Source organism: Anoplolepis gracilipes, chromosome 11 (genome assembly GCF_047496725.1).
Source record: "Anoplolepis gracilipes chromosome 11, ASM4749672v1, whole genome shotgun sequence".
In the NCBI taxonomy this organism is placed as follows: domain Eukaryota; kingdom Metazoa; phylum Arthropoda; class Insecta; order Hymenoptera; family Formicidae; genus Anoplolepis; species Anoplolepis gracilipes.
Window position 1 is genome coordinate 7,091,957 of NC_132980.1, and position 18,115 is coordinate 7,110,071.

An 18,115-nucleotide genomic window follows, 5' to 3' on the forward strand; every position below is an offset into this window, starting at 1 on the left:
AGTACGGAGAGATGGAAAAGATGCGCGCACTTCTCTTTTTGCTCTTAAATGTTATGAAGCGAGCTTATTGAGATAAACTGCAGTCGCTTTTAATACCGCTTTAAGATTATATTCACTGAGGTTTATTAAACCCGATCCCTTTTTACCCTGATGCTAATGTAATCGATGTACTCTCGTGGTTGCGGAAGAGCTTATCGACTACACCATGAAAATCAATTACTATCCGCTGTCCGATATAGAGTTGGACGGGGGTTGCGAAATAATGCATTAATATTAGCGCTTATTGTGTGACTAAACTAAGTGTTAAGGGTTATTATGTGTGAATTTTTTATCATCGCGCTTCGCTTTCTATTTTTTTTTTTTTTTTTTTTTTTTTGCAATCTTATATTCAAGGCTAGATTATTTGTTTTTAGTCTCACCTCAAATATACAGTCCATTGATAAATATTTTATATGTACAATTCATTATGTGATGTAAATATACATATTACCAAATGTGGCATATAATTTTATTACAATTGAACCGACTTTTTTTTACGTTATGATATAAAGGGGGGATTTGAAAGGAAAAAATTTACATGTTTAAAAGATTTTGTGGATGCGTTTTTTTTTTATTGCACAGATTTGTGTGAAACGGAGAGTCATTACATTTGCATACTCTCGATCGCACTCGTAATATTTTCCGGATTATCATCCCGAGAGCATCTGTTTCGGTGCAAAAAAAAAACGGGATTTTGCATCGCCGAGCTCTGTACCTACATACGCCATCATTTGCATAATATTGCATTTACGCCATCATAAATGGCGCACTGCAAATACATCGATTGTCTTTTTTACAACATTCTCGTACTCGATATCGTATCTGCGAGCGCGCGAGGAGTTCTTGACACAAATCTGGCGACCCTGAAGGGTACGTAGGTGTGATAAACACCCTTAACAACCGCACAACACGCTACCTCTTTCGGGATCGATACTGCGCTTTTAAATAGGATCCAAACTTTCGAAACGAAGAATTTGATTTGATTTTATTCTCGGGGGATTAAGAATCGCAGAGATGGCCATTCAAATATATTCTACGAACATTTTTGCCCTTCTTTTTTTTCTAGTCAAAGAGTATAAAATCCTTTTTCTCTCTTGCAGTGATTCAATCGACATGTGTAGGTTGATTTTATTCAATTTCATTGCTTTGACGTGATGCACTCTTACACGTACAAAATGCATACGGAAAAACGACGCCCACGCAAAACTAACAACGTATTTATAATAGCTTAATACAGATTGATGCTCGTTAACACCTACGTATTACTTTGCGAGACTCTGGCAAATACATTGGCGCTTAATTTAAATCGTGCATTTGGAGAAAAAACCCCATGGGATTCACATGAGAGCAAGTCAATCTCGCATGTCGAATGAGGATACATCAGACCATTTTTTTTTTTTTTTTTTTTTTACAAACACTCTTAAAGAAAATCGATACGCGTACTCTCGACTCTCATTCTTCCGGCTTTTCTTGCAGCTTCCTGACGTTTTATCGGCGTTCTCGCTAAATCTCAATTGCTTCGTAAATTGATAAAACTCCCGCTATTTGGTCTCCTCTATCGGCCGCGAAGTCATGACGGAAAGAGCTTCGTTTATCCGGATGTAGTTTACCGATACGGTTTATTGGCGGATGTACCTTTGTTAGATGTTTCTTCTTATTATTATTCTTTTGGCGTCCCGCATCTTAAAAAGTTTTTTTGTCGAGAAATCTTTGAAGTTTTAAGTAGCTAGAATCTTTAATTTGCGTAGAAAGAAAGCAAAAGGTTATAGAACAAAAGAATGTATAATTAAAAATGGATATAAGTGTATCTGAAAAATGTAAAAAGTATTATTTTTGCAGTTTCTTTGAAGAATCGACATGCGCTTTTCGAACAGTTCCATATTATCTCGAAAAACTTGAATTAAAATTGATGCCGTCGTGAACTTTGGATAAAATCCTTTTCCATTTTCTCATGTTTTGATTTCATACGCCGGAGACCTTTTCTTGATTTTACGGCGGTAAAAACTGGAAAAGGAAAGCGGATTTCTTCGACAAATCTGTCTTTCCTTCCCTAAAGCGTAATTCCACGTAAAACGATTTATTTCTACTTGAGTCATTTGGCAGAATTCCATTTGTTGTGATAAAATTTACACTGAAGTTAATAAAACTATACAGAAGTAAACTTATACACATATTATGGTAGAAAATATAACCAGGGTTTCTGTGATAATATTTTCAAAAATAATAAAATCTAAAAAGCTTTTGGATTTTTGTTAGATCTGATTTTTATAAGGAATATTTTTTATATAACGTGTACAATATAATTATAATTATAATATAATTATAGATTAGAATTTAAGAGGGATATTTATATATTACAGAAAGTTTAAATGTATAAAGTTATATCATAAAAGTACAGTTATGTTACTCTAATTTATTTATCTTACTGAAAGTTGCGTAATGCGGTTTAATTATTTCATCTGTATTTTTCGTTACGAATATTTCCGCTCATTAACGGTTAAATGAATATATTACAAGTAAATACATTTTTTTTAATACCGTAAACATAAATTATATAATTTATTCACAAGTTGTTTACGTTAGCATTCTTGCGAAATTACTTGGTACTAGTTGTATTAAAATGTTATATTTGATATGTAATATATAATTTTGTCACGTGAGAGATTTTGCAAAATTAAAGTCATAGAATGTACGCGAAAATAATATCAATTTATTTTCTGTGATTGACACAAAAGTAAAACGGAATCACAGATATCGCGCGCGCGAATACAGTTTGAATTGAATTTTAAGTTCTTATCGGTATCTCTTTTTTTTTTTTTTTTTTTTTTTTTTTTAAGATTTGGTTACGGAAAATCGAGACGGACGTTGCATTTTTGTTTGCCCGTCTTTCATCATCCATCATTCGCCGATACGTCTTCCTGAAAGCGGTTTTTTCCCCTAATCGTATATCATCTCGAAACCGGTGCATGCCAATTCGAGATTTCCATGTAAACGAGACGATCATCGTCGAATAATTCGCATTCGCACGTAAACAGAATCCGACGATCGATACTGCATTCATTCGTGAATTAGTGTATAATCGTGAAATTGCGTCCTTATTCCCATGTGATAATTTATGTGATAACGACTTTAATCAGCGTAATACTATTCCAAGAATTAATCGGAAAAGAAAATATTTACGATATTGTATATGAATTTTCATATATTCACAGTAAAAATTCATTATTTTACTTTGGAAAAAAACAAAAACAGAATATATTTAAAAAATTAGATTGATGATTAAAAAGTGCTTTTGCACATTCGCAGTGTCAGTTTTCGTTAAAAATTTGAAATGATAAATAAATTTGTATTTATGGTATTTTTCTGCACACACATGTGTTATATCTTGCCTGATAAACATGAATGGCTTGAAAGTTTTTGCAAATAAAAAAAGAAAAACCATGCCAGATACAGTTTACATTGTGACAATTAAACTTTACATTTTAGGTATGTGTACAATATATTAATAAGTTTTAACAAAATATATCGAGTAATCTTTCACATAAATCAACATGAAACGCATCAGTCGCGTCTATATAAAATATCTATATAAAATTTGCAGTAAAATTGTTCGATTATAGTTACGCCATTAAATGTGCTAGTGTCAACAGCAGATTCTCTTTTTTTCTCGTGTTTGCCTCTCCCTTGCACGTCTTTATCGCCATAATATTTTGTTACGACCGATAAAAGTTGCGCACGCCTTCATAAATACCTGGTAAACTAGGACTATAAAAGTTCATATTAAATGAAACAGCGTGGCGTTAATAAAACTGCAGAGTCGCGGCAGGGTTTACACACTGGCGAGATAATATGTATATACGCTGAGTTTATAAGATAAGTGTAAAAGTTACAGAGGCGCAGCTGCAATTTATAACGTCGTAATGTCTCTCACATGCATACGTGCCAATCATTATTTCAGTATCCTTGCGTATCTGTCAAAAGTTCAACATGGCCATCGATTTTTTTTTCCACGACCTACGAAAATACAATAACCTTGTATCAAACAGTCGGAGGATATCAGGCGCATTCGATTCAATTACCTAATGACTTCTCTTACTGGCATATTATTCAGCATATTTTATGTAATTGCTGTAATATGTGTAGGACCTAATGACTTTTTCAGGGACATAATATTTGAATATTTTAAGATTATAATCAGCAAAGATAAATCTTCATCATGATTAATGTGGATTGTTTATATGTGTATGTATGCCAAAGAAATGTTTGACTTAACGATTAATGTAAAATGACAGAGTATTAACTTATTTTCATCAAACTACTAAAATATGAAAAAAATGGATCAACCAAACGATTGCATGCTATTGCAATTTATTTTTTAACAATTTGTGCAATTAGGCATTCTATGACAGTTCGATAAATTGTTACTTTAGTTTCTGTTATACTATCGATGCGAAAAGTATAAACTTTCGATTTCCCGTATAATGATATTGTTGTCGACTTGTTATTATATCGAATTTACATTACAACTATGAGCTTTTGTTATTATATTATGCAATATGTTTTATGGCTAATTAGAGACAACCATAGTTTGCAAAGTGCAATTAGTTGATGCGTCGATTTTCTTTGCGTCACTCTTTCTATTTCTCGTTCTTTCAATCGAGTTGATTCTTCAATTTGCGTCAATAAAATATAAATCAAGATTGTCATCAGTTTCGATTTATTAAATTTTCACGGTGTTTCTTCTCGATCATGATTGCACGGCATTTTATTAAACAACAAAGCTATTGATATAATACTGCAATGTCATCAGAATAAAAATAGTTAGACCATTGATAATTATTATGTCGCTGAAAATATTTGTAAAAAATATTGCACTTACAATTTAGTGTACAAAATGTTCTTTTATATAATAAATTTTTAACGTTGTATGCGATATAGCTTCATCTGATGGCAAGATTCAATTTCGAAGCGCTCTGGATATAATCGAGAGTTTAGTGTATTATTCTTTTGTCCAGTCCTTGATAATCTCTTTATTCTTCTGACAACGTCGACATCAACGCGTCGCTTTATTCACTCGATATAATGCGGTCACAAATGAAATTGTGCATTGTTCTGTCTGTCATGTTCTCTATTGTATATTGTCATTATGAAGTATAGAGATGAAGAACCTGACATCATTTCCTGCACTTACAAAGCTTTGACTTTTTATAATTATTGTACAATAATTACTTGCACTTTTCTTGTAAAAAAAATTACGCTAATGTGTTTTATATCGGCGAGAGAGAAAAGAAGAAAGAGAGAGTTAAATAAATAAGCGTGAGGCTATATACGTCTGGCTTCTGTCATTTTTTACGGAAACATTTAGCCACTTTTTATGTAATATTTATAATATACTTCTTATTGTGTCTTTTATAAAATACGTTTATATAATTCTTGCAAAGCCAATTCTTAACTTTGCACAAGATGCTATAATTCTGCATCTAAATATGTGCTCTTATAAAATTTACAGCAACAAAACACAGATGTATAACACTGATGTGAGATACACGATTCCATTTCTAACATCAAGGCTGAATCTTTTAATTGTTTCTATATATTTTGCCTTTTTCTTGACATATTGATTGATAATTGATTATGCAATTAAGATTTTAAAATAGCAAGGTCTTGCGCTCTGTATTTAGTAAAGAATTCAACGGGATTTCAACTGGAAGATTAGGTGTGCAAATATTTGAAATCGAATTAAATGAAAAATAATTGCGAAAAAAATGCAATTTCTTCGTACGTGGTACGTCCGATCAAATTTTCGCTAAGGAAATATTTACTTCAATTTGTTTGAAGAATTTGCGGGTGTGAGAGAAAGAGAGAAAGAAAAAACATGAGGCTCTTGTACGGATTAAAGAGTTAACTTTCACCCTCGTTAAATGATCGACGAATAAGAAATATACATATATATATATATATATATATATATATATATATACACGACCGTCCGATTTTATCCGTCGAAAATGATGGGAGACTTTGGTAGCATGATGCGCGCAGCTATACTGGGTATAAGCAACAGACGCCGGCATGGAAAGAGTCAGTTTGCGTCCGGCACGCGACCGACGAGGTCGACTCTTCGTGAAGTATAAGATTAGCCCGAAGTATATCGACGTTTCTTTGGCGACCTTGGGACATGGGATATTAGGATGATGCAAGACGTCATTTCCGTGCGAACGGTGCTCGTTTGAATCGCGGATTAAAGCTGAGACCGAGATTGTAGAGTTCGTTCTTGATTCGCGGTCTTATCAATTTTGACGTTCGCTAGCACGTGACGTGAGCGGTGCTCCAATATCGACGTATTAAGGTTTAAACGCTTAACAACTTAATGACAAACTATCGTTGAATGTGTGATGGTTTCTCGCACGAGATCTCGAATTGTATCCTAAGTGCAGAGTGATGAACCGTAATGCATCTTGATTGAGTGCGAAAGATTCGAGCAATATTTCGTTAGGTAATCGTATCGCGTGCGTTGTACATATAAGTGCGTGAACATTATTAAAAAAAAATATTTTTGACATAAAAATTGTTATGAAAGAAGCATGTGTACAGATACTATACGCAAAAGAAATACCTAATATATCTTCTGCAAGTAGTAATCACGAGAGAACGTATTTAAAGGCAAACGGAAAATTCAATTCTTTTATGTCAAAAGCAACGTTGGAAAAGCGTATTGAGAGACTAATGAAAAATATTTGTCAGTGAGATAGAAAAACGTGAAAAAATAACAGATGTGAGAGAAGGAAAACTTTTTTTTTTCTTTTTTTCGTTATCGAAAGCAATCCGAATAACGCTTCCATTTTGTGCGTCAGTTCTGTTAGTTTTTTGTATCTGTACAAACATTTACCGTAACCGAATCGTAATTTATATCTATATCGTGAACACGTATCAACGGGTAGATTAAGCAATTGCATAGATTCTAGTCAAAAAATTTATTTGGAATGATTCTTATAACGAACATTACTCATAACTATTGCGTTTTGCAGGAGATTAATAATTTTTCATGCGACAAAAAATATTGAATTACGTGTGCATTGTATGCGAAAAGGAATTGATAGAGCTTATATTTACAACAATGCTGATAAATGATGAGCATACGCGACCGGTTATCAAGGTGGTTGAGATTTTGATAAATCGATTTTATATCATAATAGTCATCAATATCATTGATTGATATCAGTCTTTAACTGATATTCATGCTAGACTTGACTACCATTGAATTTGGAACTTTATTGAATTTGGCGCCACGTAGCACGAGATCTGTAACAAACTTACCTACAGGATACGTGTAATTGAGCTCGATAAATAAGTTAAAGTAGTCTCCCGATATAGAACGAAAATATTATAGTGAATTATAAGGGGTGCCTTGATTTGTATTATGAACGGAAAAAACGCTGACTCTGTACATCTTTTGGGTCACTCTTTTGAATAGTTTCGAAGAAGGAAACTTTCTTTAATTCCATCTTTGATTTATAATAATTCTTATTGTACATCACTTTTGATTATTACATCTTGAAAGATAAATCGTAATAATAACGTCTTTAAATTATTACAAGAATAATAGCTATTAGTATAATAAGCTAATAAAAAAAACAGCTAATAATATTTAGTATTCCAATTAATAAAAAATACGAGTGAATCATAACTTTGAAAACTTCTTATATATATATATACACACAAATGAATTGTATATAAATTCAAGATTATTCATTGATACACTCTTTTAACGCTCGTAATTTTAATACACTGTGTTTCTTTTGTATCTTTTGCATCACTTATTTATATATTTTTTTGTTAAAGAGCAATTAATTTTTCGCGACCTTTCTAGCATCATTACATATTTATTCCAAGTAGAGTGTATTTTCTTATTTTTATGCAAACGATACATCAAATTTTCCCTGGCGTGCTATTTGCGTCCTTTTTTTTCGTTCTCCTTTAATCTTTATTTATTTTTTATTGAATGAATAATTTATATTGTACCGAACAAATTTTGTATTACGATAATAACTTGTCATATTAACAGCTGAGAACTTTGTTCGCGATGTATTTAATAATTTTGTCTTTATTTCTGTCTTTATTTCTGTCTTTATATAGTAATTTTAGATATAATTTTAAAATATGGAAAGAGAGAAAGTAAGAGAGAGAGAGAAGGAGGGAAAAGAGAGAGAGAGAGAGAGAGAGAGAGAGAGAGAGAGAGAGAGAGAGAGAGAGAGAGAGAGAGAGAGAGAGAGTAAGATATTTTCTGTAAAATATTTTCAGTGTAAAAAGTATGGTATAAAATCGTATAAAATGATATTTTTATCTTTTAAGAGGACTTGATGAAAGGTGATGATCCATTACTGAGAAAATGCTCGATATCGTTCGCATCTCAAGTTAATTTTCTTCTCTCTTTATTTCTTTTTTTGCTATTCTAAAAAAAAAAAAAAAAAACACTTTATGTTTTTCTCGAGAGGCAATTAAAGTGAATCGGAATATCTAATTAATAAAGTCCTGTTAATTATGTCGGAGATAAAAGATCAAGATAAAATGTAAGATGACTGGAAATAACCGAATTGTCTTATGTTATTCGGTCATATCTATTTCTGATAAAAAATATTTTTTTATCTTATTTCCTCTTTATTATAATAATTATAATATTAAACGAGGAAATGGGAAGATATATATTTACGTAAATCCTTAATAAATATTTAATTATTTTGTTTTCGTCTTCTAAAAAGCCCATTTATAATTTGGCATTGATGTAGATAGCCTTTATTAGACTATTATTAAGAGAAATCGACCTCGTCAGTAAGAATTCGGTTATAAATTATTCCAAGCAAATTAATCGTCCAGTGAGACGCGAGAGAGAACCCAGGCCGTAACAAACTGTCGCCTATTTCAAAGATAACTTTACGTATTCTCGTTACGGGAACTTTACAGATTCCATTAAGACTTGAACGCGCGTCTTGCTCGATGTACCCGCGTCACTTCATGAATGATGCATTCCCATCTTGACATTGCATCCGTTTCCCGCTCTGTTTACTTGACGTCGGATATCGTGGCAATATCGGTGACCGTTTGCTCACGACTTCTCGGAGTTCTCGGCAAGAAGTATGGGAATCAATTTTTCGAATGGCTTCTGGTATTGCCGAGTCTTCGCAATCTCTGAAAGACCGCTATAGATATTTCAGATTGACTAGAAAATGTGAAACACGCTCGGAAACTTTGCGTTTCGAACGATATATACCTAATATATATGTATAATAGTCGGATGTTGATGTCTCGATTAATTCAGAAGTCACAATTTAATTAGCGTGATCGTTCCTGTGTGAAAAGTAATCGATTATGTTATTTATAATACTACATTTATTTATTTATCAAACTATAATTTATAAATTTGCATTTGTTAATTTTGATTTTTTAATTGATAAATTGAAAGCCTGACTCGAATGAAAACGATTCCTAACAGAACGTTTATATACATATTTAATAAATAATGACCGGTAGTTTTGCAAACTGAAGCACTAAATTATCGAGTTACATGAAATACTGGAATTCTTTTGATATATTATTTTATGGCACGAAAAGAAAATAGTACTTGTTCATAGAACTGTGATATGTGTTACATTTTTCTTTACGCGACGTGGACCGTAATATGAACTATTATTTTCTTACTCGATGTAATGGTCTTCTACAAACAACTTTGTCATAAAGATTGAATCTTCTGACAAAGGACGCGTGGTCTTTTGGTACCGAAGAGAACCATGTTCATTTTTATGATAATACAAACCATTACAGATATATCTTTGAAAGAATTTCTAGAAAACCTTTATATTTAAATTTTAAAAGATATTTACGTATAAATTGATAAAAAAAGAAACGACGAGATTATTTACAAAAATTTTAATCAACAGAGCACAATTTTTTAAAGAGCATAATCGTGATTATAAATATTACATAAACAATTGATTGAATGATTGATAGGTCGATCAATAATATCGTTTACCCGATGATATACAATACTGCTACAGCATCAGTAGTCGGTTAAACTTGCAAACAATCTAGCAACAGTGGAACCTGAAAAAGTGGATCGTGTTATGCAACCTCGATGTAAACGCACTTCACGCAATCGTCGAAGCGGTAAATAACGGTCAGAGGAAGTCTATTCCGGTTCAGATGGTACCGTGACAAGAGAGAGAGAGAGAGAGAGAACGGAAACTTATAAATACCAGTGGAAGTTGGATGGGGGAAAGCCACAGACGTTTCTCAAAATGAACGAGTACGCCCTCGTTATATCTCACGAAGTCGCACCCAGACTGGCGCGAAGGGATTCAGGAACCATGAGAGTAACTCTTCCGTTAACCTCGTTCAGGAGGCACAGCGGATGCGTCTCTACGCTTTCACGAGCGAAGCCGCATCCGAATTTGGTGTACGTCGCAGTCCCGTAAGTTTTCCCGCAATCCTTATCCTCAAATGATAATTGTAAATTCAAATTCGTGGAGCATCCAGTAAAGAATAGAGCCAGACCGGAAATTTGTATAACCAAATGTACATATTATTTGTGTCACACCATGTCGAAGATGTGTGTTTTACACGTCAAAGCGTTTTGTCTGATCTGAAAGGAAAGATGCATTAGGAAATGAGCGCAGGATAATTGACAGCGGCTGATAATCCAGCAATCACGGTTATACGCGGATGCCATAAAAGCAGTCATTACCTCAATGCAATTACCTTAATGCATTCATGCGATAGGACGAACGCTGCTATTCACTAGATATCGTAAAATGAGTTTGCGATCTCTATGTGTGTATGAGCGTATACATATATTTTATTATTCAGAACTATTTATATACGCAACTGTCAAGTGGTTAAATAGCTCTTTTTTTTATTCTGACAGAAGATTTATTCTATCGATGTGATCATATTATGTTTTTTATCGTACGCATCTTTTTGAATGCACATGATTATCGAAGAGCGTTAATTTATGCCTCTCGATATTATCTACCGGCCAATGAAAAATATAGCGGTGCTACTAAATCCCGCCGATGGGAAACTCATCATTTATTGCTACTTTTCAATCGTGGAACGTAACAGGAAATGAACCCGCATTCGCGTAATCGATAATCGTTAACTATCACGGGCAACGTGGATGATTCAAAGAAGAAACGCGTACACGCGTGCACGAACAATTACTGGAATGCGTCTATGCACTCGTGCATGTAACGCACAATTCACGCGATGTGAGTTAACCCGTAGGCGGCAATAATTAGGAATTTCGGTAAACAATTAATAGTTTACTATTACGGCCGTTAAATTGCATTGTCGAGATGTATGATTAATCATTAATCGATAAACGCGATCAATTAATGCATGACGTGTGTCGAGGTGTACGAGACGTAATCGATACAGACTGGCAAAACAATAGTCGCTCCGACTGTCAATCGCTCGAAACAACTCAATTCAACTGTGTAATTCCTATGGCGGTGAGTCTTAGCTTTAATCGCCAAGTATCTGTAAACACATCGGACAATATAATTAATTTTAATCATATCGACCAGTATAGTCGACAGTAGTTCAGTAGACAATAATAAATTGAGTTGAGAGCAATTATACAGTCTGTATTTTGATCAATCTATTATGATAACTTTTATGGAAAATTTAGATTTAATAAGTACGCACATGTTTTTATGCGTCCGAAGATTAATGACAGTTCCCTGGGACCGGCAGGTTGGTTCATGTATATGACATCTATCAAATGCGTGTGAATTCGCCAATCGATGGCCGCGGTCGCACACACAATACTTGCTTGGAAACACGGTTTTTTCATGTCGCCGATAAATGACAGGTTTTGCGTAGGATATAAATAATTTTTTCAGGAAGTAAATTTTCATACGAACCCCAAACCGACAAAAATTGACTGTGCAATAATTTCTGTGCCATTTTGAAAATTAAACCAATAAATTGTTTAATTTTTTTTTTTTTTTTTTTTTTTTTTTTTCAATGGTCTCGTATTGCATTACATCACACGTTCACGTGTGATCGTTAAAATTTTCTGACAATATAACGTTGCATATTTCAAGTTCACTGTACGATATATGTATATATAAATAATGAAAAAAAAAAAAAAAAACGTAGTTTGGTGAAGCACGTGTCGGAGATTTTTCCAAACAAATAGGCGCGGTCGAAGAATCGCGGAAGCGACTATTAATGACATTTATATTTCAGCTGCAACAAATATTAGCTGTCTAGGCTTGGTCCTATCACGTACAAACAAAACGCGCCTCGCGTCTCGTCGTCGCATACCTTCAGCTTAGAGAAATATCTTTGCCTGCTTTCGTAAATTGTACGCAGTTATTTTGCGATACATTCTTTTTATCAATTGTATTCATAATCAGTCGCACGAACCACAACCGCGACCGCTATCATCAACAATGTCGAGCTATTACTCACTGAATGGCAAGGTTACGAGATTAATCATGGTTTTACATAATACGACGTAATATCGTTATCGTAGATGGGAAAACGTTGTAGTTATATAGATACGCTCACAATATTCTCTCATAAAGTAAACGAAAAAGAATTTAATCAAGTGACGGAGGCATTATTGTAAGCGGACCGTGACCATGGTAATTACTTGTTTCCGACTTTACAAATTCTCTGAAAATATGCAATTTTTTTACAACATTGCATAAAATGCAACACACAATTTAACTCACATCAAAATACATCGCAGCTATTTTAAACTGTACTTGTTATTATTGTAAGAGTTCAAATGAATCAATTCCTCTTAAGAAAAATTTCATTTATGTCCATGTGTATTTAATAATGACATATTTTTTTATATCTTTTATACATATATACATAAAGTTTCTTTCAAATTATCAAAAATTATATTTCATTGTCTATACAACAAATGTACAATGATTGTGCGATTTAAGAATTATTATGTTATAAATTGAGCGTGATAAATGTTAAATTCTGTTGAAAATGATATTAAAGTTATTACACATAAATAAAAATATTAATGAATGAAGGGTCAAACAAAATTTTCGCACCAGTTACCAATGAAGATTCTCCCGAGCTTTAATTAGATATATTTATGATGTAACGTGATCTAAAAACGATACAACTCAACTTTCTTGGCATCGTAAGGAGATGCTCGCACATCGTTAGTATAATGAGGAAAATTTTATCGCGCATTTTACGCTTATCAAGATTAGCCATGCCAACAAAATTTTCTTCCATCTGCAACGTGTTGATCATACACGGCGACTGTGATATTTCACATAATAAATTTTGATTTAAATTTTAAATCTTAAATAAAAAAATAATTATTTTTATATAAATGTAATTAATTTTACAATTAATATAAAAATAATTATACGTGGGAAAGTGTGATTCTATTATTTTAAAGTCTAATATTAGTTTTTTTCCCGTTGACTTAGCATATTAAAGTTTGAAGATATATCGAGTGGTTTCATGGAACAAAGGCATAATGTAAACGTACGCGAAATCGTTTCCAGGACGTTGAAAAATAGTACATTTGTTTCACACTGTTTTATTGGGAAATGGGCCGCGTGCACGTCTATCTCAGATATTTATTTTTGTTTGTAAAAGCGTTATTCCACTTATGTTTCTCAACTTCCAATGCATCTATTTTCATTCGCGTCTGCATAGTTGAAGACCTCAAATATAATAGTTACTTTCATTGAGAATCCGGACGAAAGTTGGACGTGAAGTTAATCTCGGCCATTATTCTTACCCATTGCGAATGTATAAGTGAGTCATTTGATTAAAAAATTCAGAAAAAAAACTCGAGAGGCAAAAGATATTAATTGAAACGATAAAAAGTCTCGCACGATTATTCTGCAGGTACATCTTCTCGCAAATATCAGAAAGGCATTTCAGAAGACAGTTAATCAATTTTATTTCTTACTTTACGTGCCAAGCACATGATACATTTATAGACTATAGAAATTCATCAAGTTATTCGCACTCGCCATCAATATATTTCAATGCGCGGACCATTCATCATGCTCGAAATATCAAGGCTGTATTATATTATGACCATATTCTTCGACCTACGCGATCATGAAAGCAGAGTCTATTATTTTGTTCCCACGCGGTGATCTAGCACTATGTATGACATATAGTACAATTCCACTTTCTCGTATCGAAGCAGTTGAGGTGAACGAAAAGTCATCAAGGTTCGAAGAAATCTTTTTTATATTAATTTTGCTAGAATTTCTGGCGTCACTAGGTGGTAACATAAAAAAAAAAAAAAAAAAAAACAAACAAAAAAGAAAAATCGAAATTGCGCAAAATTATTTAGGTATCCCTCGGAAAGGTAATTTTTCGCGCGCGAATTTTTCGAGGTGAAAAATTTGTACCTGGCTTCTCTAATGAGGGTTTACTTTTCTCATTACAGTTTCGACGTGGAAAATGGCGCCTCGACATTGGACGGCGGCGCCGGTGGTGGCGGCGGCGCTTCACCGAGCGCGGGGCTCGTTCTTCAGACACTGCCCCAGAGGAGGGAGAGCTTCCTTTATCGAAGCGACAGCGACTTCGAGATGTCGCCGAAATCGATGTCTCGAAACAGTTCCATCGCCAGCGAGAGGTGAGCAGCCTTATTTTTCAATTGGTACCTTTCTTCCGGGCGCGATAAAAAAACGGCGTTATAAATTGATTAACGCTAAATCGATCGGTCTTAGCGTGAGTAACGCAAAGATAAGCGCGTATCGAAAGTTGCTTCGACGTTTTACTCGGGTGAAAAAATCGTAATACCCCTTTTAACCGCGTGCGTAGAGACTTTATTAGTATTACAGTGAATCTAGGAAAGGGGGAGAGAAAGAGAAAGAGAGAGTCACACATGATTTATGATGACGCGCCTCGGTTGTTTATTTATTATGCGTGTGATCTTAATGACATTTATAATGTTGCACTTGAATACGCGTTTATAAGGGGACACATTAATCAAGTAGCTTTATGATTTATAGTCTTCTTTTATCTCGAATCTCCTAAGCATTTTATTCATGAATTATTGGATGTTTAACTTTTGTTTTTTTCTATAAGTCGTAATAAATAATAATCGATACTTGCATGAGAATTATTTTACTAAACGCGTTGCTCGACAATTTCAACCTTTGTGAACGATATGAAAACATTTCAGAATTTAATTTAAAACCTGTCTCGTTGAAAATACAAAATCATGAACGTCGAAGCAGCGTTCACGCGATTATGAATACATAGCAAGTTAATATAATTTCGTGTACAAAGAACCATTTTGCCTTATTTATTCATTTAAATCGCAGTTTGATCTACAATTGTTTGCTCAAAATTATAATCTACACATATTTTATACATAAAATTTATATGCATGTACACATTACGGCACGTTTTTGTAATTTTACATTTTCGCGCCTGAAAATTTTGGTTTATTAAAAAAAAAAACAAAAAAAAAATGTATGAATCATGCGATACACAATTTTCTCATCTTGCTCTGATATTTTTATTACGTCTAAACTTACGGCAAGAGAGACAAGCTGGTTGATGGTTTGATGCCAATCTGTAGTATCAGTGGAGGTTGTGAGGACATTCTTGCGGCAACGAAGAGAACGCTTATCGATAATGTAGGTGCCTCTGAAGTTTCACGACGGTAGAAACTTTGGAGGGATTGCTCGATGAAACTGGTGGATAACTCTAGGAGATTCTTGTCGGTGGCGCCGGGATTATTTATCGCAGCAAGATACCACGTTATCTATCTAGATAGAGGTGTTAGACTTAAAGATTAGACGAAAAGTGTCAGATGAATCACATGTTGTTTAGCAATGTATGCTAATTATTACAGCCACGTACCACGTGTCTCACAAGCTTGACTTTACCATTTTGCAACTGATTGAAATGTACGATCTCTTCGTTGCCTGCAATTGGAATTTATGCGTGTAACGACGTTACTACTATTTAGTCCCACAACTGTACGCAAACAGTCCATGATTCATCTTCGTGCTTCTATGTATCTTGATAAATTTCCTTTGGAAGTAGCCTTTGGATAACAATGATGTTTACTATTCGTTTTTTTTCCCTTATATCATTACTTCACTTGCATTCTATCGTCCACGGCGAGATGATGCTTCTATGCGACAGGAGACGTTATGATGATAATAAAATATTAATTATTTATCAAAGTGAGAGGCTAACGTTACATTATCCAATATTTACAAAATTTTAATTTGCCATCGTACAATCATATTGCATAATGACGCAATCTACAGTTTAGAAGCATCATCTATCATCTATTTAAGTGTTTTATCGTCGCTAGTGGATGTTGGGATGTGACGATATGATGTATGTGATCCTTGGGTTGCAGGTTCAAAGAGACAGAGCTTCCTGTCGAGCGAGCGTATGTACTCGATCCTATTATCTAACTCATCTCGTTTTATTTTACACTCGGACTCTACACTAACAAAGTCATTCAATATCGCATATAACGATCATCGCTGTAATACTTGATTAATATCCACTTGGACAATCAGTCTGCTCCTCGATTAATTCTACATCTGTGTTACGCTTTATTTGTGTAGAGTTCTTATCGTTACATTATGAGATTTTACGTTAAACACTCTTATACGGATGTGGTCTATCTGTCGCTAAAAATTAATGCCAATCTCTCGTGTAGTCACTTGGAAGCGTGATTTTACGCCACCCTGCCACTGTAAAATCGCGCTCTATAATTATCGGTAAAAAAAAAAAAAAAGAAAGTAGGAAGTTAAAAGTAATATGGATTTAAAAAATGTAAACTAACTTTCATCTGATTATTATTTTAAGATTAATTGCTCTATTACAGATTAGAGGAAATGGCAGAATTATGGCAACATAATTCACGCTTACGACTATATCGGGACATAGTCGCTCTTTTTTCTCTATTTTTCTAAATTATATTATGCATATTTCCTCGATCATTCAACAATTACGGGACCGAGCAAACTTCGCCATAAATTGCATCGATCACACGTACACTGCAGTGAATACACACACAGCTTTAGAGCATAAGATCATGTAAAGCTGGTGCTTTATACTCAACAGCAACTATGCTTATACTCTAATATAACTATACACAGTTGATATTTAGAGCGTAGATTTAGACGACTAAAAATGAGCAAAATCTGTATTTATTTTTACACATTGTTTTTTAAATCGTAAAGACATGATTATAAAAACGATTATGTGCCGCATATAATAATTTTTTCGCTCTTAATATCTCTGATATTTTTTTTTTTTTTGTTTTTTTTATTTTGGAACCAAAAGTTCCGAATATATCGCAAAATTATATTTAGACGATACGCTTCTGCCATTTTTGTCTTGCAAATCTTTTATTTCGTACGCGATAAAGCGCGCGTGATGGTACAAGATATAATGTTTCCGAGCGCGATTAACCTTACGTATTTTGCGAGTTAAGCATAAGTATTACTAACCGCATGCTGAACATAGTTGAACGTTGTCGAATAAATATGAATTCTTATTTTCAGGATATTTACCGATCAGTACAGGTAAGTTTGCAGCATCACGTAATTTAAGTATATTCGTTCGCGATGCCGTTACAAACCGTATGATTGGAAGAATGCGTGTGTTATCGATTAACATTAAATTTACTATCAGAATGTAGTTTATTGCTTCAAATTATCCGCTTTGCAAAAGGAATTTTAATAAATTATATTTATGCCCATCTCAGTGTAAATATACGATTTGATTGAATAAAAATCGCGGAAGCTTCTCGCACGATATCTTAATTCGCGAATAATAAATTGCGATTACACCGATCTAATGGAAAAATATTTTCTCTGCAGTTATTCAATATAATAGGAATATTATTTTTCGTTGTAGTTTGATATGAAGACAGACAATACAAAATTTTATGCATATTTCTTCGATAAAATTACTATGCTATTTATATACCAGTTATTATTCTTCGTATTATGATGACAGAAAGTTTCGCGTGATCTCATTTTACTATGAAACGAGTGTAACGTGAGTGCACACACGAGGGACTGCGGACTAT

The 18,115-nt window shown here is 33.6% G+C and overlaps 1 protein-coding gene across 17 annotated transcripts in view; it reads left to right on the forward strand.

Moving 5' to 3' along the window:
* The window catches only part of Dnc (phosphodiesterase dunce), a 324,716-nt gene that overhangs the window by 247,237 nt on the left and 59,364 nt on the right, over positions 1-18,115 (forward strand). For 12 of the 17 annotated variants that reach the window (XM_072901819.1, XM_072901822.1, XM_072901830.1 and 9 more), the window contains 3 exons: positions 14,489-14,677; positions 16,427-16,459; positions 17,586-17,606. In XM_072901819.1, the coding sequence (XP_072757920.1) occupies positions 14,489-14,677; positions 16,427-16,459; positions 17,586-17,606 (243 nt within the window). Of the gene's footprint in view, positions 1-9,750; positions 10,505-14,488; positions 14,678-16,426; positions 16,460-17,585; positions 17,607-18,115 lie in introns of those variants that run through there. The other 5 variants (XM_072901820.1, XM_072901814.1, XM_072901823.1 and 2 more) reach the window with 4 other exon arrangements.